At 34.8% G+C, this 22,984-nt stretch overlaps 1 protein-coding gene and 1 non-coding gene across 2 annotated transcripts; both read right to left on the bottom strand.

Annotated features, from left to right (window-relative positions):
- Positions 1–10,467: 10,467 nt before the first annotated feature.
- Positions 10,468–10,574, bottom strand: LOC144998979 (small nucleolar RNA R71). Its single transcript, XR_013660510.1, has one exon. It is a non-coding gene; the product is annotated as a small nucleolar RNA R71 (small nucleolar RNA).
- Positions 10,575–20,384: 9,810 nt separating this feature from the next.
- Positions 20,385–22,768, bottom strand: LOC145048567 (protein root UVB sensitive 2, chloroplastic-like). The gene is made up of 10 exons (XM_078997100.1): positions 22,595–22,768; positions 22,376–22,525; positions 22,108–22,196; positions 21,944–22,028; positions 21,806–21,865; positions 21,610–21,703; positions 21,424–21,521; positions 21,159–21,338; positions 20,954–21,076; positions 20,385–20,884 (listed from the first exon to the last, which is right to left on the bottom strand). The coding sequence occupies exons 1-10, from the start codon at positions 22,604–22,606 to the stop codon at positions 20,483–20,485; spliced, it is 1,293 nt and encodes a 430-aa protein (XP_078853226.1). The 5' UTR covers positions 22,607–22,768; the 3' UTR covers positions 20,385–20,482.
- Positions 22,769–22,984: the final 216 nt, after the last annotated feature.

Below are 22,984 nucleotides of genomic sequence, written 5' to 3'. Positions count from 1 at the left end.
CATTTATCTCATGTACCTGCAATACACTTTTTAAAATGAACTATTAATAAGTTAAACTTGAGCCTTACCTACTCCAATACCGAACACATTCTTGGGATGATTCATTATGTGTTCCAATCTAAAAGTGTGAGCTTTCCACACTGAATTCAACTTCTAAAGTTGTATTGGAAGGGAATTGGGTGCATCACCTTTATAGAATTAAATGGAATTTACATCCATCCCAATAAAAAACTTGTGCACTAAGTCTTTTGCCATACTTTTAGTAGTTTTGTTGCGTTCTCAAAAACTCAACCGAGACTACACCATTCATGATTAATTCTCTAATCATGTTATGTCTAACACCAAGTGTCTAGACTTGCCATTATAGAGTTGGCTATATGCCTTAGCCAAAGTGGCAACACTATCATAATGGATAGAAATAGGTGCAATTAGTCTTAGCCATAATGGAATCTCATGAATCAAATTTCTCAACCACATCGCTTCTTTACCAGCAAGCAGCTAATGCAACAAATGCATATTTCGTTGTAGAGCTTGTAATGCAAGTTTGCTTCTTGGAAGCCCAAGAGATGGATCCTCCCCCAAGTAAGAATACCCAACCACTTGTTGAGGAATGATCCTCCAAGTATGAAATCCAAATTGCATCTGATACTCTTCTAGGAATGATGGATATCCCAAGTAACTCAAACCATAATCAACAGTTCCTTTAAGATACTTGATTACTCTTTGAATTTCATGACAATGTTGAGTACTATGATTACTAATATATATACTCGATCTTCCCATAGCATAGGCAATATAAGGTCTAGTGCTTGTCATAACATACATTAGGCTCCCATTTACCTTTGAGTATTCCCATTGTGAAATGGGCTTTCAGGTATTAGGCATTAATTTCACATTAGGATCCATAGGGGTACTCACCGAAGAACAATCACTAAATTTAAACTTATTGAGAGTTTTCTCAATATATATGATTGTGTCATAATAATCCCTTTATTCATCCGTTTAATCTTTATCACAAGGATTACATCAGCCTCCCCCATTTCCTTCATGGAAAACTTAAATGACAACAATTTCTTGGTATCATCTACTTGATCTTGGGTCGTATCAAAGATCATCATGTCATCAACATACACACAAATAATGACACCTAAACCAGTAGCATTAAACTTACTATAAACACATTTATCACATTAGTTTAATACAAATCCACTTCATAAAATCACATCATCAAACTTTTGATGCCATTTATTAGGCACTTGTTTCAGCCTATACAATGATTTCACAAGTTTACAAACCTTATGCTCGTTTTCGGGCATAACAAAGCCATCTGGTTGTCTCATGTAAACTTCTTAATCAAGTTCACCATTTAAGAAGGTTGTTTTCACATCCATCTGGTGAATAATCATATTGTGTATAGCCACCAAGGCAACCAGCAGTCTCATGGTATAAATTCGTGTCACTAGAGCATAAGTGTCAAAATAGACAATGTCATGTTTTTTCCTAAACCCTTGAATGACTAATCGAGCTTTAAACTTATGAATAGTTTCATAAACTTTCATTTTCTTTTTTAAGATCCATTTTCATCCAAGTGTTTTAGAATCTTGAGGCAAATCTGATAACAACCAAGTGTTATTCTCAAGGATTGAAGATACTTCATCATAAAAGCGACATCTTTCATAAAATCTTTAAATGTCTTGGGATCATCTTCTTTGCTATAAGAATAAACATATTGATAGCCAATTTCATCTCCCGATCCTTCCACTATATATATATATATATATATATATATATATATATATATATATATATATATATATATATATATATATATATATATAAGTGAAGGTCAGTCTTACCGTTAGTAGGCCTCATTCACGAAGCCAATGTATAAGGGGGGGGGGGGGGGGGTATAAGGAAATTGCCTATAAAATGGTTGTTGAATGGGTGTCCACTCTCACCCACCGCTTCCTTGATTGGTGGAGGGTCGTTAGCCGAACGGGTATGATAGGACACTAAGATCTCATTAAAAATATAATGAACATACAAAGTAGCTAAACTTTTATAAATTCTCAATCTTAGTTATTTTATAAAAATGTGAATTTGATGGTAACCCATGAAATTGCACACAACACCTTATTGGTCGTTAGTGGAGCGTGTGTAGTTAATCGGCACACTATTATGGTACTAATAAAGGATGGAAATGGGTAGCACGTAAATTATCATAGATCAATGGAGCGTGTGTGGTTAACTGACACATTGTTTAGGTGGTTAATAACTCAAGAGTGCCAAGCTAATTTGCATGGTTATTCACACCTTGTTTGTGATCCTCAGTATCTCAGTCACAAACTTGAAGGGCATAATCGAGATTAAACATGCCATTGAAAAATTTAATGAATCTCAAAAGAATCTAGGAGTTTCATCTAAAGCCTAATTCGTTAAAATTTTGTTTTCATGGTGGAATTGGTAAATCATCATTTACCTACCTTCAAATAATTTGCAATTAGATTGCGGCATCACTCTTCCAAATTGTGAATTATTGTGTTGAGTCCTAGCCTTAATATTTCATTTGGGTGTTATATTAAGGATTGAATCAACTAACTTGAATTTCTCCCCTTTTGTAGATGTCTAGTTTTGACAATTATGGTCTTCCTCAATCCTTTAGAAAAGGATTTCCATTCGAAGATGATATTCCACATGTCAATAAAGGTGAAAGATCATTCCCTTCTTCGGGCAAATGTGGAATTTGAAATCATACTTCTCTTCCTCCACTTCCTTCAGTAATTCTCCCTGACCCACAATTTCATTGACTTTAATAGTTCAAGGTTAGTCAAGCCCTATTGGGAAGCAAACACCAAGATGGAAGGTCTGTCTATGCACACGTCTTGAAGATAAAGTCACACATTGATAGACTAGGGATGTTGGGTGTCATTTTCTCGAGGAAGTTGGTTGTTGACTTGGTTCTTCAATCACTTCCTGAGTCATATAGCCAGTTCATTAAGGACTATTATATGGCAGACTACGACGTGACCCTTATTAATCCGACATATTTGCTAATTAATGTTGAATCAGCAATGATTTGGCGCACTGGTAAAACAATTTTGAATGGAAGATATACCTCCCAAACTTCCATGGACATTGAGCCTAAGATATTGTCATGTAGCATTCCGAAAGAGTCTGTTTATTTCTATTGCCAAAAGAAGGGGCATCGGATGCGAAGCTGTCGTATCTACCTGAAGGATCGAAAGGATTGTAAAGTCAAAATGTTTGAATCTACTTCAGGTAAGTCCACCATTTAACTCTATTAAGTTCCTAATTATAGATTCTCAATACATCATGTGATAAGATTTCATTTTTATGTTTTGTAGGATCGAAGAAAAGGAATGAAGCTTAAAAGAAGAAGTGCGCTGAGTCTGATTGCAAAAAGATGGATTTCGATCGCATGGTTCGATGATCAGATTTTTTGAGCTACTGCTTAGGAGTTATGAAAGATTGCTTAGGAATATTTAGTAACATAGTTGTCATTTGTAATTGCATTGTAAGGACAAGTTTTCCGTGTTTTTATAAATAAGAAAATTTTTTGATTTTTGTCTTATTTTATGATATCCTTGCAATGGCATTAGTGAAATCTGGTGTTTATATATTATTAGCAATGTTGGAAATAAATTTGATTCTTGGTTATATTGTTTTTGGTAGTGTCGTAATTTATCAAAGAAAGAAGGATTCTCATCACCCAATTTTCAATTGGATAAAAACTTGGAATCATGCGACTTGTATTGTATGATGAATGAGAACCTTTATATTTGGAAAATTAAGACTAATTCGTTGTTCACACACGCATGAGAGCCAAGTGAAGGAATAAATGATCTAGTACACATTGATGTGTATAGGTCAGATCCGTCACAAAGGATGATAACGTTATTTGTCATGATTTACTAATGGTTCAGTAAATATGATTATACTTACAAGATTAAGTATAATTCTAATACCTTGAAAAGTTTCAAAGTATATCAGAACGAATAACAAGAATCAGTTAGGCAGAAAGATAAAATTTTCTCCAATATGAAAGGAAATGGGAGTAATTTAGTATCGTGTTTCATGATCATGCTTATGATTATGCAACCATGTCATAATTGATCCTCTAAGGACACCTTAGTGCATTTTTATGGCTGAGGAGAGGAATCAGGAATTATTGAAATGGTTAAATCAAGACGATGAGTCATACTTCATTCCAAAGGTAAAGTTTTAATCTGGTTACTTCAAGTTGTACCTTGAGGAAGATGTTCTAAGTAGGTTTAGAACACCTCAGAATATGTGGAGTAGAAATGTTTTTACTCTTGCACATTGGAAATTGGTAGTTGTGATGTTTTGGCTAAAACAAAGACCAAGTAAGACCAATTACATGAAGTGTTATCCTGATAAGAATCCGCACTAACTCTTGAATATTTATTTTTCAAGGAATGTTGCATGACAAAGAATCTTATATGTCAAGAGGTCAGTGGGAGTCTTAATGGTCTTGAATAGTTTCAAGAGCTAATCAAGAATAGACCTTTTAGTAATCACTAGCACACGACTTGAGGTTAATAACCTATCATCTTGGTATATTCTTGCTTCTATTCCCATTCCAGTTAAGTTGACTATGCATGTGAGTTCTATGAGTTCTCATTTGATTGTATAAGGAAAAGCACCTTGATCAAGTGCAAGTACATTGATCAGTATAGTCGAGCTGCTAAATAACTTGGAAGCAATGGTAAGGCCCTTTTGCTACCAAATGGAAAGATATTGAGAATAAGCAAGTTCAGTCCATATGAGTTTGAATTTTTTCATGAACCTTATCTTATGATAGTGGTTGGAAATGACAAGTTCATATGGATAGGAACGCATACATCATAAAATCTTAGTGGTAAGATGTTTCTCTCTACTTCATGAAAATGATTGTGAGGAAATGCTTTCACTTGTAGCTTTTAAAGGATTAGAGTTAGCCGGTGTGATAATTGTGTTCCCAAAATTCAAGTATGATTACGGCATCCCTTTTCATAGTTCAAAATGTGAGAAACGGAAAAAAATTTGAACATTTGGGATTTATCGCTATAAGTTCTGAAAAGGTTTAGACACACACATAAGTTGTCTATTAAAAGGTGTATGAGCTTGAGAAGTCTAGACAAAGGCTTATCGAAGAACTACGTATGAAAAATATGAAATTTGATAAGAAAGTCAATAAGTATTGATTTCTATAAATCCATCTGATTTCTGGTACATGTCAAAGCTAGTGGGAGCAAAATTGTTATGCTAGTATGAATATAATTATTATGCTAGTGAGAGCATAATTATTATGTCAAGTGTTGCAAGTTAGCAATACTATTTATAGGAAACAAAGTTCTGAATTTGCAAAGTTGCGGAATTTGGAAATTGTTTCGCTATAAAAAGTTTTAAGGGAGAGGAACTCATACTTCACTTCAAATCTAAAAGCTTAGGTTGAAATGGGACTTATTCATGGATATATATATATATATATATATATATATATATATATATATATATATATATATATATATATATGTACAAATGTATTGTTAAAATGTTTTGACATTAGAAATTATATATGTGGAAATATTATAGCAATAGACCGGTCGAGTATCAAGTCTTTATATAAGACATTATGACTCGTATCCTATATCATTCGGATATAGGATCGATTGCATATGCTATAATATTCGACTGTTCTAATTTTTCCAAATGCCTAGGGCATTAAGGGAGAAAAGGGACTAGGGCAAGATGTGACTAAAATTTATTAAACAACTACCAATGACAATCTATGGTTTACCAAGGATTGCTTGCAGGATAGTTGGAAGTATAGTAATAGATGGACTATATTGATATAATTATGAATATATATGATTCTATTTGGAATGGATAGTCATATGACAATTATGGAAATGTTTCCATAATGGGAGTTGGATATTAAGAAACTATGTGTAAGATTAGAAACTTTTATGCAAAAAGGATGATCAAATGAATGTACTTTGAATGTGAGACTTCATTTCCATGGAATTTTTCTGTAACAAATCTCGAGTGGAATGTTTTGTAATATCATTGGCAAAGTATCTGTGAATTCGGTTCTTTGACATTATAAAAGGAACATTGCATTTAAGTTTAGATCTAACAAGATTCTAGTAGTTGTAAGAATTTTTGTATTCTTAATAATAAGGATTAGGGAATTGTGAAATGAGCCTCATTGGAAATATGTTCAAAATACCTATTTCACAAAGGAAGGACCATAGATAAACATAGTGTGCATGATTGGAGCATAGGATGAGTATTGTTTTAATTCAAGTATTGAGTTGATTAGTCGAAAAAGTATACAACGAGTAAGGTCTAATTAATATGGTGATTAAATAATAAGTGTTTTATTTATATTCAAAAGTTTGAGACCATATTGGATTAGATTATTCTTGTGTTTCACTTTGCATGTTTTTACTTCCCGAATAATAAGATTATTCAAACATCTACAGTCAATCATACTTTGGAAGTAGGTAATGAGGTAATATTGTCATGAATCTGACTGTAAATTATCTAAGTGTTTAGACATAGCAAATGTTGTTGTAGTGTTCGTGGATACTCCTGAAATAAGATTCGAGTATTGGATTAAACTCATGCTCATCGGAATCACTTAATGGATTTTATCATGAGTGATTGTGAGACTATAATATCTTATATTCTTGAAACGGAGACATATAGTTGTTGTTTACACGTTGGTTACGCATTGATAATATGTAAACACATCAGTAAATAGTATAGAATATGAGTCGAAGTTTATTCATTACTTTTACCCAAAGTGGGATATCAGCGATATCTATAGGGCCCTCGACAACTTAGTGATGACACCCTAAGTGCTTGTCCAAGCCTGGACTAAGTTGATGTGTTCAATTGTAGTCTATTATCAGTAGTCATAAATCAGAAATTAGGAAACCACACATGGACAGAGAGAATGATTATAATCCATGTCTCATGTCCATATGATATCTTGTAGAATGGAGGAATATTTGATCCCTTGTCTAAAGGATGCGTTACTGATAAGATCAGAGTTCGACAGCGGCTTTTGAAAGTTACAATTGCAAATCATATTCTGAAGAAGTACTTGCAATAATAGTTATTAGACTTATCCAAGTGAGTGGCTGTTGGATTAGGTGTCTAAGCCCATAAATATATTTGGTATGTACATGATTTGATTACGAGCATGGTCCTTTTGGGTTTCCTTCACTCATGCAACTTGATAGGATGACAAGTGGGAAGAGAGTAGGATTTATTATATGAATAATAAATTGGTACTCAAAATGATTTTATTAATATATTAAAATATTGATATATTATTTGGAAATCATATTATTAATTAGTAATTAATCAAAAATTAATTTGATATTAATTTTGGGATTAAAGGAACTGATTAATACTAGAGGGACTGTTGTACAAAATCATTGATAGTTGCATACCTGGGCCGATGGACTCGATAGAGTGGAGTGGACGAAATCCTATAGGGAGGCCCTATAGAATTTCGTCTAAGGGATCTAAAGAGAGAGTCCATGGGCTGCTTGGTTCCTACGCAAGGCATTAGGATTTCCACCTAAAAACCCTAGCAGCCAAAGCTATTTAAAGACCCTCATATATGGATTTTCAGCCACTCTAACTTGAAGAAGAACCTTGGCTGATTTTCACCTCTCTCCTATCTCATCCTTTGCATTGAGTGTTTGTGACTCCATTAGAGATGCAACACTTGGGGCACTAAGCTTTCAAAGTTCAAGGTGTTCTTGTTATTACTACATAACAAGTGAGGTAATCATCAAACCCTAATGTTCATATGATTTTCGGATTGTGTATGCTAGAATTAGGGTTCATTGCTGTGGTATTCAATTTGTATGTTCAATAGAGAAAAACTTAGATCCAAAGCAATTAGGGTTGCATGTACACCATAGGATTGTTGTAATGCTCAAAACCCATCAAATTCATCCTTTTAATGTTTCAAAGTATGCTTAAAATCCTTCCACGAAGAGTGATGTTTATCAATCACACATGAGACAACAATGGTGATATGTGCATATTTAGCTATATATTTAGCGTAGATTTTTCCTATTTATTTACTTAATATTTACATATTATGGACAAAAGGTACTTAATAGCATTTGAATTGTATTTTCAGTCCAAAAGAGAAGCTCGAAAGCAAAAGGAAGCAGGAGAAGCAGTTGGAAGTTTGGGTGTTGAAAGAAAGAAGAAACAATGCCAAAAACACGAAGGACTATGCGAATCAACCGCTGACTCGACGAGTCGGATCGAAGATTAGCGAAGCTCTAGAAGTCCTTGTCATACACAGATTTTTAATGAGGGACTCGACGAGTTGGGACCTTGACTCGACGAGTCACCTCTGTTTCCAGAAAATTCTAAATAGGGACTTTGAGATCGAGATGAGGACTTATATGGAACCCTAGGAGGCTGAAATTGCGATTGAAGGTGCTGCTAGACCGGGAGAAGCTGAGGAATCATGCCTAAGTTTAATTTCGAAGAGAATTAAGGCAAATTCTAGTTTATTCTTATTAAACCTTTTGCTTGAATCATGTTGGAACTATTTAAATTCGTTTTTGCATCTATTTTACTATAATTATGAGCCTAAAACTCATAACTTCTGTTAAGGGTAGATGAATTTGTAAACATGGTTTGATTTTATGGTTAGGGTTAATTTTAATTGGTGATATCATTTTGTTAAGCTTGTTAAAGAACCTCATATGTTAATAACAATTGTTCTCTGTTAATAAATCAGTAATTAAGTTGTATGAACATCTCTTAGTTATTAATTTCATATGATTTATGTGACCACATAGTTAAATGTCTAGGAATAGCGAATGTGAAACTAGAATTAACTAGAAGATAGGTAAGTTAATGTGTGAGCTTGTGTGATACACCGTCAACAAGAGGTTAATTGAATCACCAATTTGATTAGCTAATTACGAGCCTTACTTAACCCGAATAATTAAACTAGGAAATTCATTAATTTAGACAATTGGACATTGCTTGAATTAATATGTTTTCTAAGGATTAGCTATAACGAATGTGAGTCTAATCACTTTAATTAGTCGGTAACCAATGAAGAATTAATCCGATACATTCACCATAAAATCATCCATGGGAACAAGTGATTCGAACCTAAATAGAAGTCCTCTCAACTATTGAATTTAGTGGTATTTACTTGTTTTAGCTGTTAGTTAATTAAATTGTGTGTTAGTTAGTTTTTTTTAAGTTTCTAGTTTTGTAAAACTAGAGAAAACCCTTCCTTTTATTATTTGATTTTTAGATAATTCTAGTGATTAATTTAATTTGTCGTTCTCTGAGTTCGATACCCTACTTATTTAGCTACACCACAATTGATAGGTTCGCTGCCTTTGTGTGTCAAATTTATATTTACAAAGTAGGATTAAAAGTAGTTGGTTTTACATACATCAAGTTTTTGGCGTCGTTACCGGGGAACGGTTCAAAAATTAATACTAATATGTAGTTTTATCGACTCTTTGTCTGAGATTTTTCTTGCACAAAGTTATTTCTTAAGTAATTTAGTTATTAGGATAGGTTTATTAGTTTTCTTTTTTTTAGAATTTTCGTTAATTTTTTTTTGTTTCCCTTGAACTCGCTGAGTGCAGTCGCGGCCACTCGGCGAGTCCATAGCTGATTCCCAGTTTCGTGTTTTATTTTATTTTTGTTCTTTTAATGCGAGTTCTTGTTTTGATTGTAGGCTTTACACAACCTCAGGATCCAACACACCTTTGGTCCCTCCATTTGAAAACTTGTAATCCGCACTAAGGAAAAATAAGGATAAAGTACTTGAAGACAATCACCCGCCAAAGAAATCACCGTTCAAGGATCTCAAATCAGTTTTTGGTAAAAAAAAAAAAGGACAATAAGGCAAGTGAGTCCAACAGTTAAAAGAGTGAAGGAAGTAAATTAGAAAGTTTTGAAGATCATACAAAAGAAGCTGAACTAGATTACGATTACGAATCTAACTTCGAAGAAGGAAGCGACTTTGAAGATGAACCCGCTAACACCATGGCGAACATTGATGAAGTTCCCATGGGAGAATGGAAGAAGAGGATACTTGATGATACCGGCCCAGGACTTGTGCAACCCATTATTCCCGCTACTACCACTTTCAAACTAAAAGGCCACATACTTGCTCAACTTAAGGAGATCCCCTTCTACGGGAAAGATCACGAAGACGCTTACAAGCACTTACACAAGGTCAACAATGTAGCCGATTACTTTAATGTTCCAAATGTGCTTCGCAAAACCGTGCTAATTCATATGCTTCCTATCACATTCAAGGGTGCTGCAAAAGATTGGCTCAAATCACTCCTTCACGGATCCATCACCGCATGGGCTAAGATGAAGTAAGAATTTAGTGATCAATTTTGCCCTCCCTCAAAAATAGCCAAGTTGAAGAAATACATTGCCAACTTTGAACAACAAGCTGGAGAATCCTTATACGAGGCGTGGGAGAGATACAAAGGTTTACTAAGGTATTGCCCACATCATGATCTTAATAGCCAACAAGAAGTCTCCTTTTTTTCTATGATGGTGTGAATGTGACCACAAGGCAACTCCTTGATTCGCAAGGACCTATCACAAAGAAGCCACCCCTGGTAATCAAAGAATTAATTGAAGAATTCTCTAATCACTCTAGAGAATATCATGACCCAAGGAATGAACTAAGTCGGGGGGACGGTGAACTCGGTTAATGATAGCATGGTAGCAATGATGGCTAAACTAGAGAGTTTGGATCGAAGAATAACTAAGATGGACCAATCCATCCATGTCATTAGGGTCGGTTGTGAAAATTGTAGAGGGCCTCATCTCACTAAGGATTGTGATCTTGACGAGAACGGGAATCGGAAGGTGCAAGTATGTTATTTAAGTGGTGATAGGTATGATGAAAATTGTCGAAAACCAAAGAAGGAATGGCTCTCGTATGATGAGTACAAAAAGGCAATGGATGAAGAATATAAGCAAAAAGAAAGGGGTTTTTATCAAAAATAGGAAGCGGTGCTGGAGAGAAAGGTTGACTTGGAAGATATGTTCACTAGATTTGTAGTTGCGTCTGAGAAGAGGCACAATGATACAGATGCTGAAATGAAAGAGCAACTAAATATGCTTGGAGAACATCAAGCTATGAAGAAGGATCAACAAAATATGCTTAGGAATCAGCAAGCATCTATTCATAACATTGAAACACAGCTAGGTCAGCTTGCACAACGAATCAACCAAAGAGCACCCGGTGAACTTCCTAGCAATGCCGAGCAAAATCCAAGGATGGTGCATGTGAATGCAACAACAACATATTATGAGCCACTTTACACTCCTCTCACCTATATCCAGAAGAATTCTAAAAAAGTGAGAACAGAAGATGTAATCAGCTGGAATTCGAGTAAACCTAACTCGACTCCCCGAGTCGCCAACATGGACTCGATGAGTCGAAGACCTGATAACAAAAATTGCTCTTTTCTGAATCCTTATCGGCCCTCTTTTCCATTTCCGATCCGAGCCATAGCTGATGAGCAGATTCAAGAATATAGGAAGTTTATGGATCACATAAAAGCACTCCAAGTAAATATTCCGTTTGTTGAAACGATATTACAAACACCAGAATATTCTCGTTTACTAAAAAACCTCTTTACCACTAGAAGGAATATAGAAGAAGTTCTTGAAGTAGTGTTGAATGAACTGCCAGAAAAGAGGGGCGATCCGGGGAGCATCACCGTACCTTGTCAATTTGGAAACATAATGACCACACGAGCATTGACGGATTCGGGAGCAAGTATTAATATTATGCCATATTCCTTCTTCCAAAAGTTAAATCTTCCGGTCCCAAAGCCTATTCAAATGAATATTCATCTAGCTGACAAAACAATAATACATCCAATAGGAGTATGTGAAGATCTCCTTATCAAAATTGATAAGTTATTATTTCCGGTTGATTTCATAATATTAGACATGGAGGAGGAATTTAAAGTACCAATCATTCTTGGGCGACCATTCTTGAATACCGCTTGTGCTTTGGTAGATATGCGTGAATCTACACTCACATTAAGGGTGGGAGATGATTCGATAATTTTTGAAGCTAAGAAACAGGAGAAGCACAAAGAGTCAAAAAAAGATAAGGTTTCATCAATAATCTTGGATGATGAATTGTTGGAGAGAGATCTTGCTTACTTGCAAGAGATCAATCCAAACCAATTCTTATTGTCCTTGGAAGAGAATTCTGATGCCAAGGGAGATCTGGAGGAGATAGAAAGGCTAATCAAGGAAGCTGACTGCAAGGAAAGTTTCAAAACTGTTGAAAATTCTCTGACTTGCCGAGTTGTACCTACTGACTCTACGAGTCCATACGAAGAATCCCAATCAGATGGAACTTTTAATATGGAAGCCATTAATACTCTTTGTGAACCAAATGTGCATGTTTTGCATGATTACTCGAAGAACCCTCGTAAGGAAAAGAAGGTTGTTAAAGATCGCATCAACTTTGAGGATGCACATTTGTCTTTTCTCAAAACAATTGTGGAGAATGATGTGGCTGTCCAAGAGGAGAATATAGGAATTTTAGAAGATAAAGGGGATCCTAAAACTTTGAATGGTAATAATCATAACTCTTCCATTAAAACACATATGCTAGATCGAGAAGAGATGTCAATCAAAAGTACAAGAACCAAGCCTCATGCTAGTGTCTCTACTACATTTGAAGTTTTCACCTTCAAAACATCGTATTCTGTAACAACCAAAAAGGCAATCAAGAAAGATAAGGAAGGAAGGGAACTGATGGAGCATGAAAAGGACGTAGTGGAGAAAAATAAGCATGGTAAAGGGAAAAAGCGTAAGACTGAAGAAATCATTGCAAGAAAGAGAATGGGGGAATTAAAGAGGGCATACAAGAGAAAAATCCATTTGTACAAGACAAAATATAAGGTACAAAATTAAAGAAGGAGATCGCGATTGAAGAAGCAGTAGAAACATAAGGTGGGGTGGAGTCTAGCTAAAGACTCCTCAAAAAAAGGAAGCGCTTAACGGGAGGCAACCCGTCAAAAGAGTTTGGTTTTCTTTTTTGTTTTTAATTCGCTTTTGGTGTGAATTACTTAGGATTTCTTTTCTATTTCAATCTTCATTTTCATCCAAAAATGATTGCTTGAGGGTAATTAAGGTCTAAGTGTTGGTTGTGGGGTGTGGTGTTATTTTTAAGGAAAAAAAATTAGAGAAAAATGTTTCTAACACATTAATAGACTCGACGAGTCTATACACTGACTTGACGAGTCTTAACGTGACTGTGAACTAATTTTGTGACCTGACTCGGCGAGTCCATATATTGACTCGACGAGTCGGTTTAATTTACTAAAAAAAAAATTACATTTCTGTAAAATTAGCAGTTTTAACCTAAATAAAAACCATTTTCACTTCATACGACCAACCTTCCTATACTTGATGAGCCAAGATCCTCTCAATCAGCCATTCCATTTTTTGATTTTTTTTTCACTTCCTTCTAACAAGGTAACAATTTTTGTTTATTATCTTCTTAAATCTTTGATCTTTGCAGAATAATGGTCCCATTGTGTTGCAACCCATTTCATTTGACTTGATTAGGGTTCTAGGGTTTTTTTACATTCTTGTTATAGATGCAATTGGTAGCGAATTTATACTTAGTATGCATCCTGAATCAAACCACTGAGACCAATTTTGGGTTTTGTTGGATGAATTGATGAATCTCGAACTTACAACTCAAACAGTTCTTGCGACTCGTCGAGTCTGTTCGTGGTCTTGACGAGTCGGCCCCTAAACGCATTTCTAGTTTTTAAGTTTTAATGTTTATGTGTTTTCTGGTTTGTATGGTATTGTTATTTTGCTAGAAAATGTTTTCAGAGGTGGACAAAGCTCTAGGGGTAACCAAGGAGACCTTCCTTGGTTAAATTTTCCAAGAATTGATTCAGATTCTATGATGAGAAGATGGAAGAAGAAGCTGGTTGACATTAAAAAGAAAGAAATCTATATGCCAAATGCAATAGATTGGGATTGGTTAGGAAGAGTTCATTATGAAGAGGATTTGGCCCCATATCTTGTCAAAGTCTTTATGAATGGTGGGGTATCCATCCCTTGTGATGGATGCAACCAGATATTCCGCATTCAAGAACCGGTGTTTAAGGAGCACGTGATGATGATGAAGAGGATGAGGAGGAAGAAGATGAAGATTGAAGTTTTATCCTTTTAATTTTGGTTGTGTTAAAACAATTTTTATTGTTTGATTTTGGTTGTGTTTGTTTGAATTTGTTTGATTTGGACAAGTAGGATTTGCTTATGGTGTGTTTTTCCTTTTTATTACATGTTTGTTTTAGTCTTTTCAGAATTTGGACAAAAGGATTGCATGCAAAGGATCTCGAGAGTGATAGAATTGTCAATTCTAGGCGAGAGAGAATGGGGTCCGAGTTTAGAGTCTGGTCAAGAGAAGAGTTGGAAACTGCCTAATTATTGAGAGGAAAAAAAATAGGAGAGTTTCAAATGATTAGTTTCCAAACGCATCAGAATTAACTCTGGAGCAAACTATATTTTATCACCCAGCGATGGACTCGACGAGTGCGCATATTGACTCGACGAGTCCCAATGTAATTTCAAAAATTCTGCCTTTCGTGCTACAACTCGGCGAGTCACCAATAACACTCTACAAGTTGATGCGTATTTTACCTCTCAAGCTTATTATTCGATGATTATTTCGGATGACAATTGGCTGCACTTTCAAAGATCAATTCTTGAAATTTTCCGAGGGATTTTCCTGCATATTTGGGCTCACCACACGACATTTTGACACCCAAGGCATGGATGAGCTGTTCCCATGTCTAAAGTCAGCTGAAGATGGAGCTAAATTGAAGAAGATCACCCTCGCCACTACTATCCCAGGGGAGTTTGTTCCAATCTCCTCTTTATTTTATTGTTCTTTACCACGCAAAATATGCAATGGGGACATTGTATAAATTAAGTGTGGAGTAGGGGGTTGGTTACATTAGTTAAAATTTTAGTTAAATTTTGTAAATTTTAATATTTTTGCATAAAATTGCTAGGACTTAATTTAGAAATTTTGGTAAAAAAGCAATTAGGGTTCATGCTAGTATTATGTTTGATGATTTTATGAAGACCCAAATGTTTATTTGAGCCAATATACATTATAATGCATTTGTGGCCTCCTTTATTCTAGTGAAACCATGGGACAAAAACACAACCTCGCTTAGTTTGAGAGATGCAATAAGTTTAGCATCGTGTACTTGAGATGTATCCAGGAAGACTAATACTTTAACCAATAAAGGTTGAAGTTGAGCACCCCTGCGTAAGCATGTAGGGTTTTGAGTGAAAAAAGTGAGTTACATGTTAAAAAAGAGAGAGAGAACTACAAGAAAAGTTTGAAGAGTTTTGGAGCAATTAAAATATGAAGATTAAAAGATCAAATTTCCGAAGAAGTTCAAAGTCGAAGATACCAAAAACAAAAAGTTGGTGAATTCAAAGAAATCAAAGTCGGATATCGAAGAAGTGAAAAATTCCAAAATAGTTTTATAGTGGTATCGAAAAATTGTAATTTTCTAGATTATGTATGCTTGGGTTGCTTGACCAAAAATACCTTGAGGTTAAGAAAGTCTTCTGTGGATGGATTCGGAGGGATGCATAAAATGAGCATTGTTCGGAAAAAAGTGGATGAGTGTTTATGAGGATTGTGAGTATTTAGAATTAGGGTGTCCTTAGGAAAAATTTTAGACACAAATGCATGTGTTGCTGTCTATGCATAATGGTTGGGTTTGAATGGGATTGTCTTATGAAATATTAGTGTGCTAAAATTCAGTTTTGCTTGGGGGCAAGCAAAGGTTAAGTGTGGGGTATTTTGATATGTGCATATTTAGCTATATATTTAGTGTAGATTTTTCTTATTTACTAACTTAATATTTGCATATTATGGACAAAAGGTACTTAATAGCGTATGAATTGTATTTTCAGTCCAAAAGAGAAGCTCGGAAGCAAAAGGAAGCAGGAGAAGCAGTTGGAAGTTTGGGAGTTGAAACAAATAAGAAATAATGCCAAAAACAAGAAGGCCTCGACGAGTCAGATCGAAGATTCGCAAAGCTCTAGAAGTCCTTGCCATACACGGATTTTTAATGAGAGACTCGACGAGTTGGGACCTTGACTCGACGAGTCACCTCTGTTTTCAGAAAATTATAAATAGGGACTTTGAGATCGAGATGAGGAATTCTCTAGAACCCTAGGAGGCTGATATTGCGATTGAAGGTGTTGCTAGACCGAGAGAAGTTGAGGAATCAACCCTAAGTTCAATTTCGAAGAGAATTAAGGCAAATTCTAGTTTATTGTTATTAAACCTTTTGCTTGAATCATGTTGGAACTATTTAAATTCGTTTTTGCATCTGTTTTTACTGTAATCATGAGCTAAAAACTCATAACTTCTGTTTAGGGTAGATGAATTTGTAAACATGGTTTGATTTTATGGTTAGGGTTAATTTTAATTGGCGATATCGTTTTGTTAAGCTTGTTAAAGAACCTCATATGTTAATAACAACTATTCTCTGTTAATAAATCAGTAACTAAGTTGTATCAACATCTCTTAGTTATTAATTTCATATGATTTATGTGACCACATGGTTATATGTCTAGGAATAACGAATATGAAACTATAATTAACTAGAAGATAGGTAAGTTGATGTGTGAGCTTGTGTGATACACCTTCAACTAGAGGTTAATTGAATCACCAATTTGATTAGCTAATTACAAGTCTTACTTAACATGAATAATTAAACTAGGAAATTCATTAATTTAGACAACTGGACATTGCTTGAATTAATATGTTTTCTAAGGATTAGCTATAGCGAATGTGAATCTAAGCACTATAGTCGGTAACCAACGAAGAATTAATCTGATACATTCACCATAAAAATCATCCATGGGAACAAGTGATTCGAACCTAAACAGAAGTCCTCTTAATTATTGAATTTAGTGGTATTTACTTGTTTTAGCTGTTAGTTAGTTAAATTGTGTGTTAGTTAGTTTATTTAAGTTTCTAGTCTCGTAAAACTAGAAAGAACCTTTCCTTTTATTATTTTCTTTTTAGATAATTCAAGTAATTAATTTAATTTGCCGTTCCCTAAGTTCGATACCCTACTTATTTAGCTACATCACAATTGATAGGTTCGTTGCCTTTGAGTATCAAATTTATATTTAAAAAGTAGGATTAAAACTAGTTGGTTTTACATACATCAAATGGATTTATCCACATTCTTATTGTGTAAGGTGAATTTCCCCAAGATAAGAAGGAGTTCGTTATATTGTTCCATTACAGGCCTTAAATCAACCATCGTATAGTTACTGAAATCACTCGCTAAGAACTTCTTACAAGAAGCATCTTCAGCGATGTATTTTGATTCAAGGGAATTCCATAATGCCTTTGCCCTTTCAACATTTTGGTAAATATCGAACAAAGAATCGCACATACCGTTCAAAATGTGTTCCACTACAGATACAATCATCATTCTCCCACTTGCTGCGATTTTGAGGTTGTTCCGGCGTTTCATCTTCCACTTCTTCAGGAATCAAAGTACATAATACGTACGCCACTTCCAATGTTGTCAACAGAAAATGCATCTTTTTATGCTATCTTCTGAAATCATTTCCTTCAAAGTTGTCAAGTTCGTTGAATTTCAAAGTCATGTCTTTAACAGAATCTGCCATGATCACCAACATGAAATATCGATTCGATTGTTGGAAATAGGGTAGAAATAGAATAGGTGATAATTGGATTCTTCAAGGATCATGTAGGTTTAATTTCTGAATCGATTCTTGAAGGATCCTTAAAGGAACAATCAAGATTCTAGGCACAAAAAACTAGATGAAAACGAGAAAGAATATGATGTGTGTAGATTCCGTATGTTTCAAAAACGAAAGAGAGAGAGAACTAATTTGTTATCTCTTAGAATTCAACCTCTTTTGGATAAGGCAGTTAAGAATAGATAACTACACGAATGTACATTGAGACCCCCCAAAATTTCAACAAATTCTATTAAGGTCCTTCTAGTAAATTCGTATTTTTTCCTATGACAAAACTAGATACCAAACATCTTATGCAATTTCATGTATAAACACAAGCCAAAAATTAGATCATAATGAAGAAGAAAGTGACAAAGTACGGTTCTCATTATTAACAAAAATAGACAATTTCCAAATGAAAATTTAAGCAACTTGATGTACAAACATAAACCACAAACCATATTCTTATGTGATTTGATGCATAGCCATCTCCATTGCTTCCTATCACTTGTATCAAACTCTATAAAAATTGACAAGTCTCGATTGATTCAGCTTGTATCTGTCTCAAAGCATCAACATATAAAGAATCTTGGACATTTTACTCTTTAGAACCCAAACAAATCTTGATCAACTATGATCTCTATTTACGGTGCAAACACTTCAAGCTATTTTCGATGTGGATTTCTCACCAAGGCATTAATCTAGATCATCTAACTTTCATGGGGGTTCAATCAAATTGTTTCCACATAAAAGGGACACGTCAAAATGGAGAGACATCAGAAGAGGAGGCCTTGGTGGAAATTATCATCGCCGAAAGATAGAAGTGTCGATGGTGTCAAGCAAAAGAGGGATGTATGAAGGGGATTCCGATAGTGGGTGACAAATGGTGAAAAGAACATTGGTGGTGGGTGAAGGGGATTTCGATAGTGGGTAGCACATAAGCAGGTGGCAGTGACAATTAGAGAGATGAAGGCGTGTTGAAGGTATATGATTCAGGGTGGGAACGATCGATGATGGTGAGGGTTTTTAATCGACGATGTATTCGGTCTGTCGGGTTGGAAGAGGTGAGGAAGTGGTTTTAAGTGTCGAAGGAGGTTGACGGCAGTGATAGAGGTGGGGAAAGGGAGCCATAGAGATGGTAGGGGGTGTTGCTTGTTACTGATAGTATAAGGGAAAGATATATTAGGTTAGAGCTTTACTTATTTGGTCCTTTTAGTTATAAGTTTTACTAAGTTGGTCGTCATACTTTAGTCTTTTTATTATTTAAGATGAAGAGAAAAATGATCATTATTTTAAAAAATAACAGTTAAGCTGTTACATTTAACGGAGGGACCAATAGTGTAATTTCTCCAAACTATAGGGATGCAACCTATCAGTTTTAATAACCAGTGACCAAAATTGTAAATTTAAAAAACCACAAGGACCTTTCTGTAATTTACTTTATTTTATATTTATTCCACCGGGAGACAATTTTCCCTACTTTTAAACTTTGGTTATTAAGGCATAACTTTTAAAATGATTTTTCACTTTTTTCTTTTTCTAAAAATCAAAAAGATGTCTGGTAAAATGAAAATGATTTTTGTAATCAACTTTTTCAATAGAGGAAATAATGTATTTTTGAAAAGTCACTCCAACTTTTCAACCACTTAAAAGATTTTAACTTACCTTTATACCCTCAACTATCCTAATCAATTCATCAATTCAACAACTTAAAACATTAAATTACCTTTATACCCCCAACTTTTGACTTTTCCCCCTCAAAAGCTAATCCAAATACATTTTAAAAAATAACTTTTGTAAAAAATCATTTTACAAAAAGAACTTTTACCCGTAAAAGTTAAATGTTTGCATGAATTTCACGTCTCGAGCACTATAGAGTGAATCCAATTTATACAAAAGTTAAATGTCTTCTTCAATCTTTGAGTTCCGAAGTATGGTCTAAGAAATTACCAAAATATTTCATGCTCTTGGTTGTTAGATTATGTTATTAGAGCACTCAATAGAAAACTTTTTGGTATTTTTTTGATGCCATGTCATGTCATGGCCACATCACCAATCCAAAAAGCTTTATAATCACTCACTATCTATATGATGACTTTTTCACATAGTTTTTTTTATGGTCCCACGTTATCAATCAAAAACAAAATATATAGATATATGAATGTAATAACATTAAATTGTACAAATCTAATCATAGATCTAGCTAATTAGCAAGCTAATTGAAAAAGTTTGGTTTTGAAAAAGCTCTCCCTATAGCGTATTAAAATGTTGAGAGCTTTTTCTTTGAAAAGGCTCAGAGAAAGCTCCTATTATGAATGTTCTTAGTTTAGTTTTGGTTTTTATGCACACTCCTAACAATTAGTTCAAGCGATGCTAAGAAAAAAAAAATTATATTCTTTGAGATATTGAAGCTTCCAAGCTCGAACCTGCATCAAGTCTGATAAGAACATCTCAAAACCATTTTTGTGATGACGAACAGTAGCACACCAAATTCAATGGATTACAATTCACCCAATAAATTGATGACATCATTAATATTTAATTGATGAATTAGTAAAATACAAAACAAATTTATATATGCATATATAAAAAGTGTAAACCTAACTTACACCAAACACTAGAAACCATATCGGCTACCTGTTCCATCTAAAAAACGATCTGTATGCCACCCTTTTGCCTTTAGTTGAGACACCAATTCAGGCATCATCACATTCATCTTTTCATACGCATCTTCCAACTTTTCAACCTCCTGATTTGCATATCCCGCCACCAACCACCCTCTTAATGCATCTTCACCACTCGCGTTTTGCTCCAACACCATATCCGTCCACCTGTTTTCAAAACTCAAAACAAATTTCTCATCTGGAAAAATCTCTTTCACTTTTATAAGTCTTGAAGGCTTCATAGCCTTATGTAAATCTCTCCCCACTTTCACATTTCCAGCTTCTTTTATCAATCTCCTTGGATACACAAGATCTTCCCTGTTCCTCAAGTCTGCAGGACTTGATACCTTTCCTGTCTGAATCATAATCATATCATAAATACAAGATTTTTGGTGTGTAATTTGATTATTTGATTAATAATCAACCTTTATGAAATCTTCTATGATCATTGCAGTTCGCTGTGGATTCAATGTGTTGATAGGAGCAGTTCGCATTTCTTCACATGTACTGTAAACGTGTATCAGAGAAAGGAAAGACCCAACAACCATCTACAAAAAAAAAGATTAAAGATTTAAATACCCAAAAGAGAATAACATTTTCAGTGTGTTTGCAAGGTATAAAAGGTTGTACCTTTCCTTGCATTGATGAACAAACAGTAGAAACTAACTGAATCCCTGCACCCAATCCAAGAACATTAAACACAGTAGAAATCGCCTCTCCTTTTGCGTATAAATCACTAAGATTTCCCTCTTTTGCAAATGAAGAATAAATTGCCAATCTTGTTGCCCTAGCAGCAACCATGGCCATTCCCTGTTAAATTACAAAAAAGGTTTTATAATGTAAAGTCTTACAAGAAAAATGATTTAATCACCAGTTTAGTATTTTTAGTATTTACCTTTGAAAAATTTCCAAGTCCAGCCATTTCAAGAAACAGTTGTGGACATAATGGGGAAAGAACTTCCAAACCAGTGCCAAAGTCATATAACATGTCAGCTACAAATCAAAAGGTCTCCATCAATCCATCTAAAACTAAATTTTAATGATGATTTAAAACAAAATTGGAAGGATTCAAAGTTCAAACCAAAAATTCTCCACCGTTTGGGCTCAGAATCCATTCTTGCACCTAACTTGCTGCACATTAGCTTTCCCACATGCTGCATTCCATCCTTAAGTATCTGTTTGACACCAATTGAATCAATTAAATGTTTTCAGAAGCAGATTTGGTTCATTTACGTTAAATTGCTGCAAATTGGAATTTGTTAAAAGCTGTTTCTTACCCAACTGGCTGCGGTTGCTTGTGCTGGTGTAGGTCTTAATCCTGCAGCATATAACAGCGACTGCAAAGGAGTAAGATCAATCAATGAACCCTAATTTGAACTTGTGATGATTCTAATTTCTAAGTTTCAGAAGAAGACCTGAGTTGATAAGACGGATAATGCTGAACTGGAGAAGTGTTGTAATGCTCGGAATTGTGTGTATCTAAGATACCCTTCATTGACACTGCATTAGGTTTTAGTTTCATGAGAAAAGTATTGACAAGAGACTCGATATGGAATGAAATTGTGTCTTATGAACTCGCCTATATGGAAAACCCGAAGGGAGAAAAGTATTGACAAGAGACTCGGAGATTTTGTGGATAACTTGTCTTGAATCATTCAGCACCTTCACCTAAAGAAGAAACACCCAACTGATTCAGTTATCGAATTCAAGAAACACCCAATTGAACTTAATTGTAGAGAATTTAATAAGAATTGGAGATTCCAAAATCGAGCAAACCGTAAATTTTTGAAATTATGAGTAGCATTTAGTCGAACACGTAAAGGAAGGGGATAAATAATAATACTAACGGAGAGTTGGCCGTCGGGATGAAATTCAAAGCGGCGAGAGACGGTGTCTGAGGTCTCAGTCCAGGAGACAGAGACAGAGACAGAGACAGAGATGGGGACTACTTCCGGCGACGGATTTCCCGCTTCTTTGTCCAGAAGTTTGAACTTTTCCTGTCATCAAAATGTGAACAACCGCCAAATTTACAAAAAAGGGAAATTTGGATTAAGGCGGGGACATACCGGAAAATTCATGGCATGCAAGAAAGAGAGGGTTCTTCAGCCGCCGGCAGCCAACTATCGGATTAGATTTCGCCACCCGTGAACTCGGCCTTTAGTAGATACAAGATAGAACAGAACTACTGCATGAAACAGAACACACGGACCTTTTTCAAATGAGCGTTTGGTGGGACAAAATCAGGTATTCATCAAGTCGACTAATTTTAAAAATTTAGTCTCATTAAAAGGATGGAACACGCTTGGCAAGGAAACCTAAAAGGGTGGAACACGCTGACAAATTTTTTTATTTTTAATTTTTAATTTTTAATTTTTAATTTTTAATTTAATAGTTATGTTGTATTTTGATTTTTGAATTTGGTCTTCTTGGTGTGTTTTGTTTTTATAGTTTAACTT

Source organism: Lactuca saligna, chromosome 5 (genome assembly GCF_052625555.1).
Source record: "Lactuca saligna cultivar CGN05327 chromosome 5, ASM5262555v1, whole genome shotgun sequence".
Taxonomy (NCBI): Eukaryota; Viridiplantae; Streptophyta; class Magnoliopsida; order Asterales; family Asteraceae; genus Lactuca; species Lactuca saligna.
This window is presented reverse-complemented; position numbering and strand designations above follow the sequence as displayed.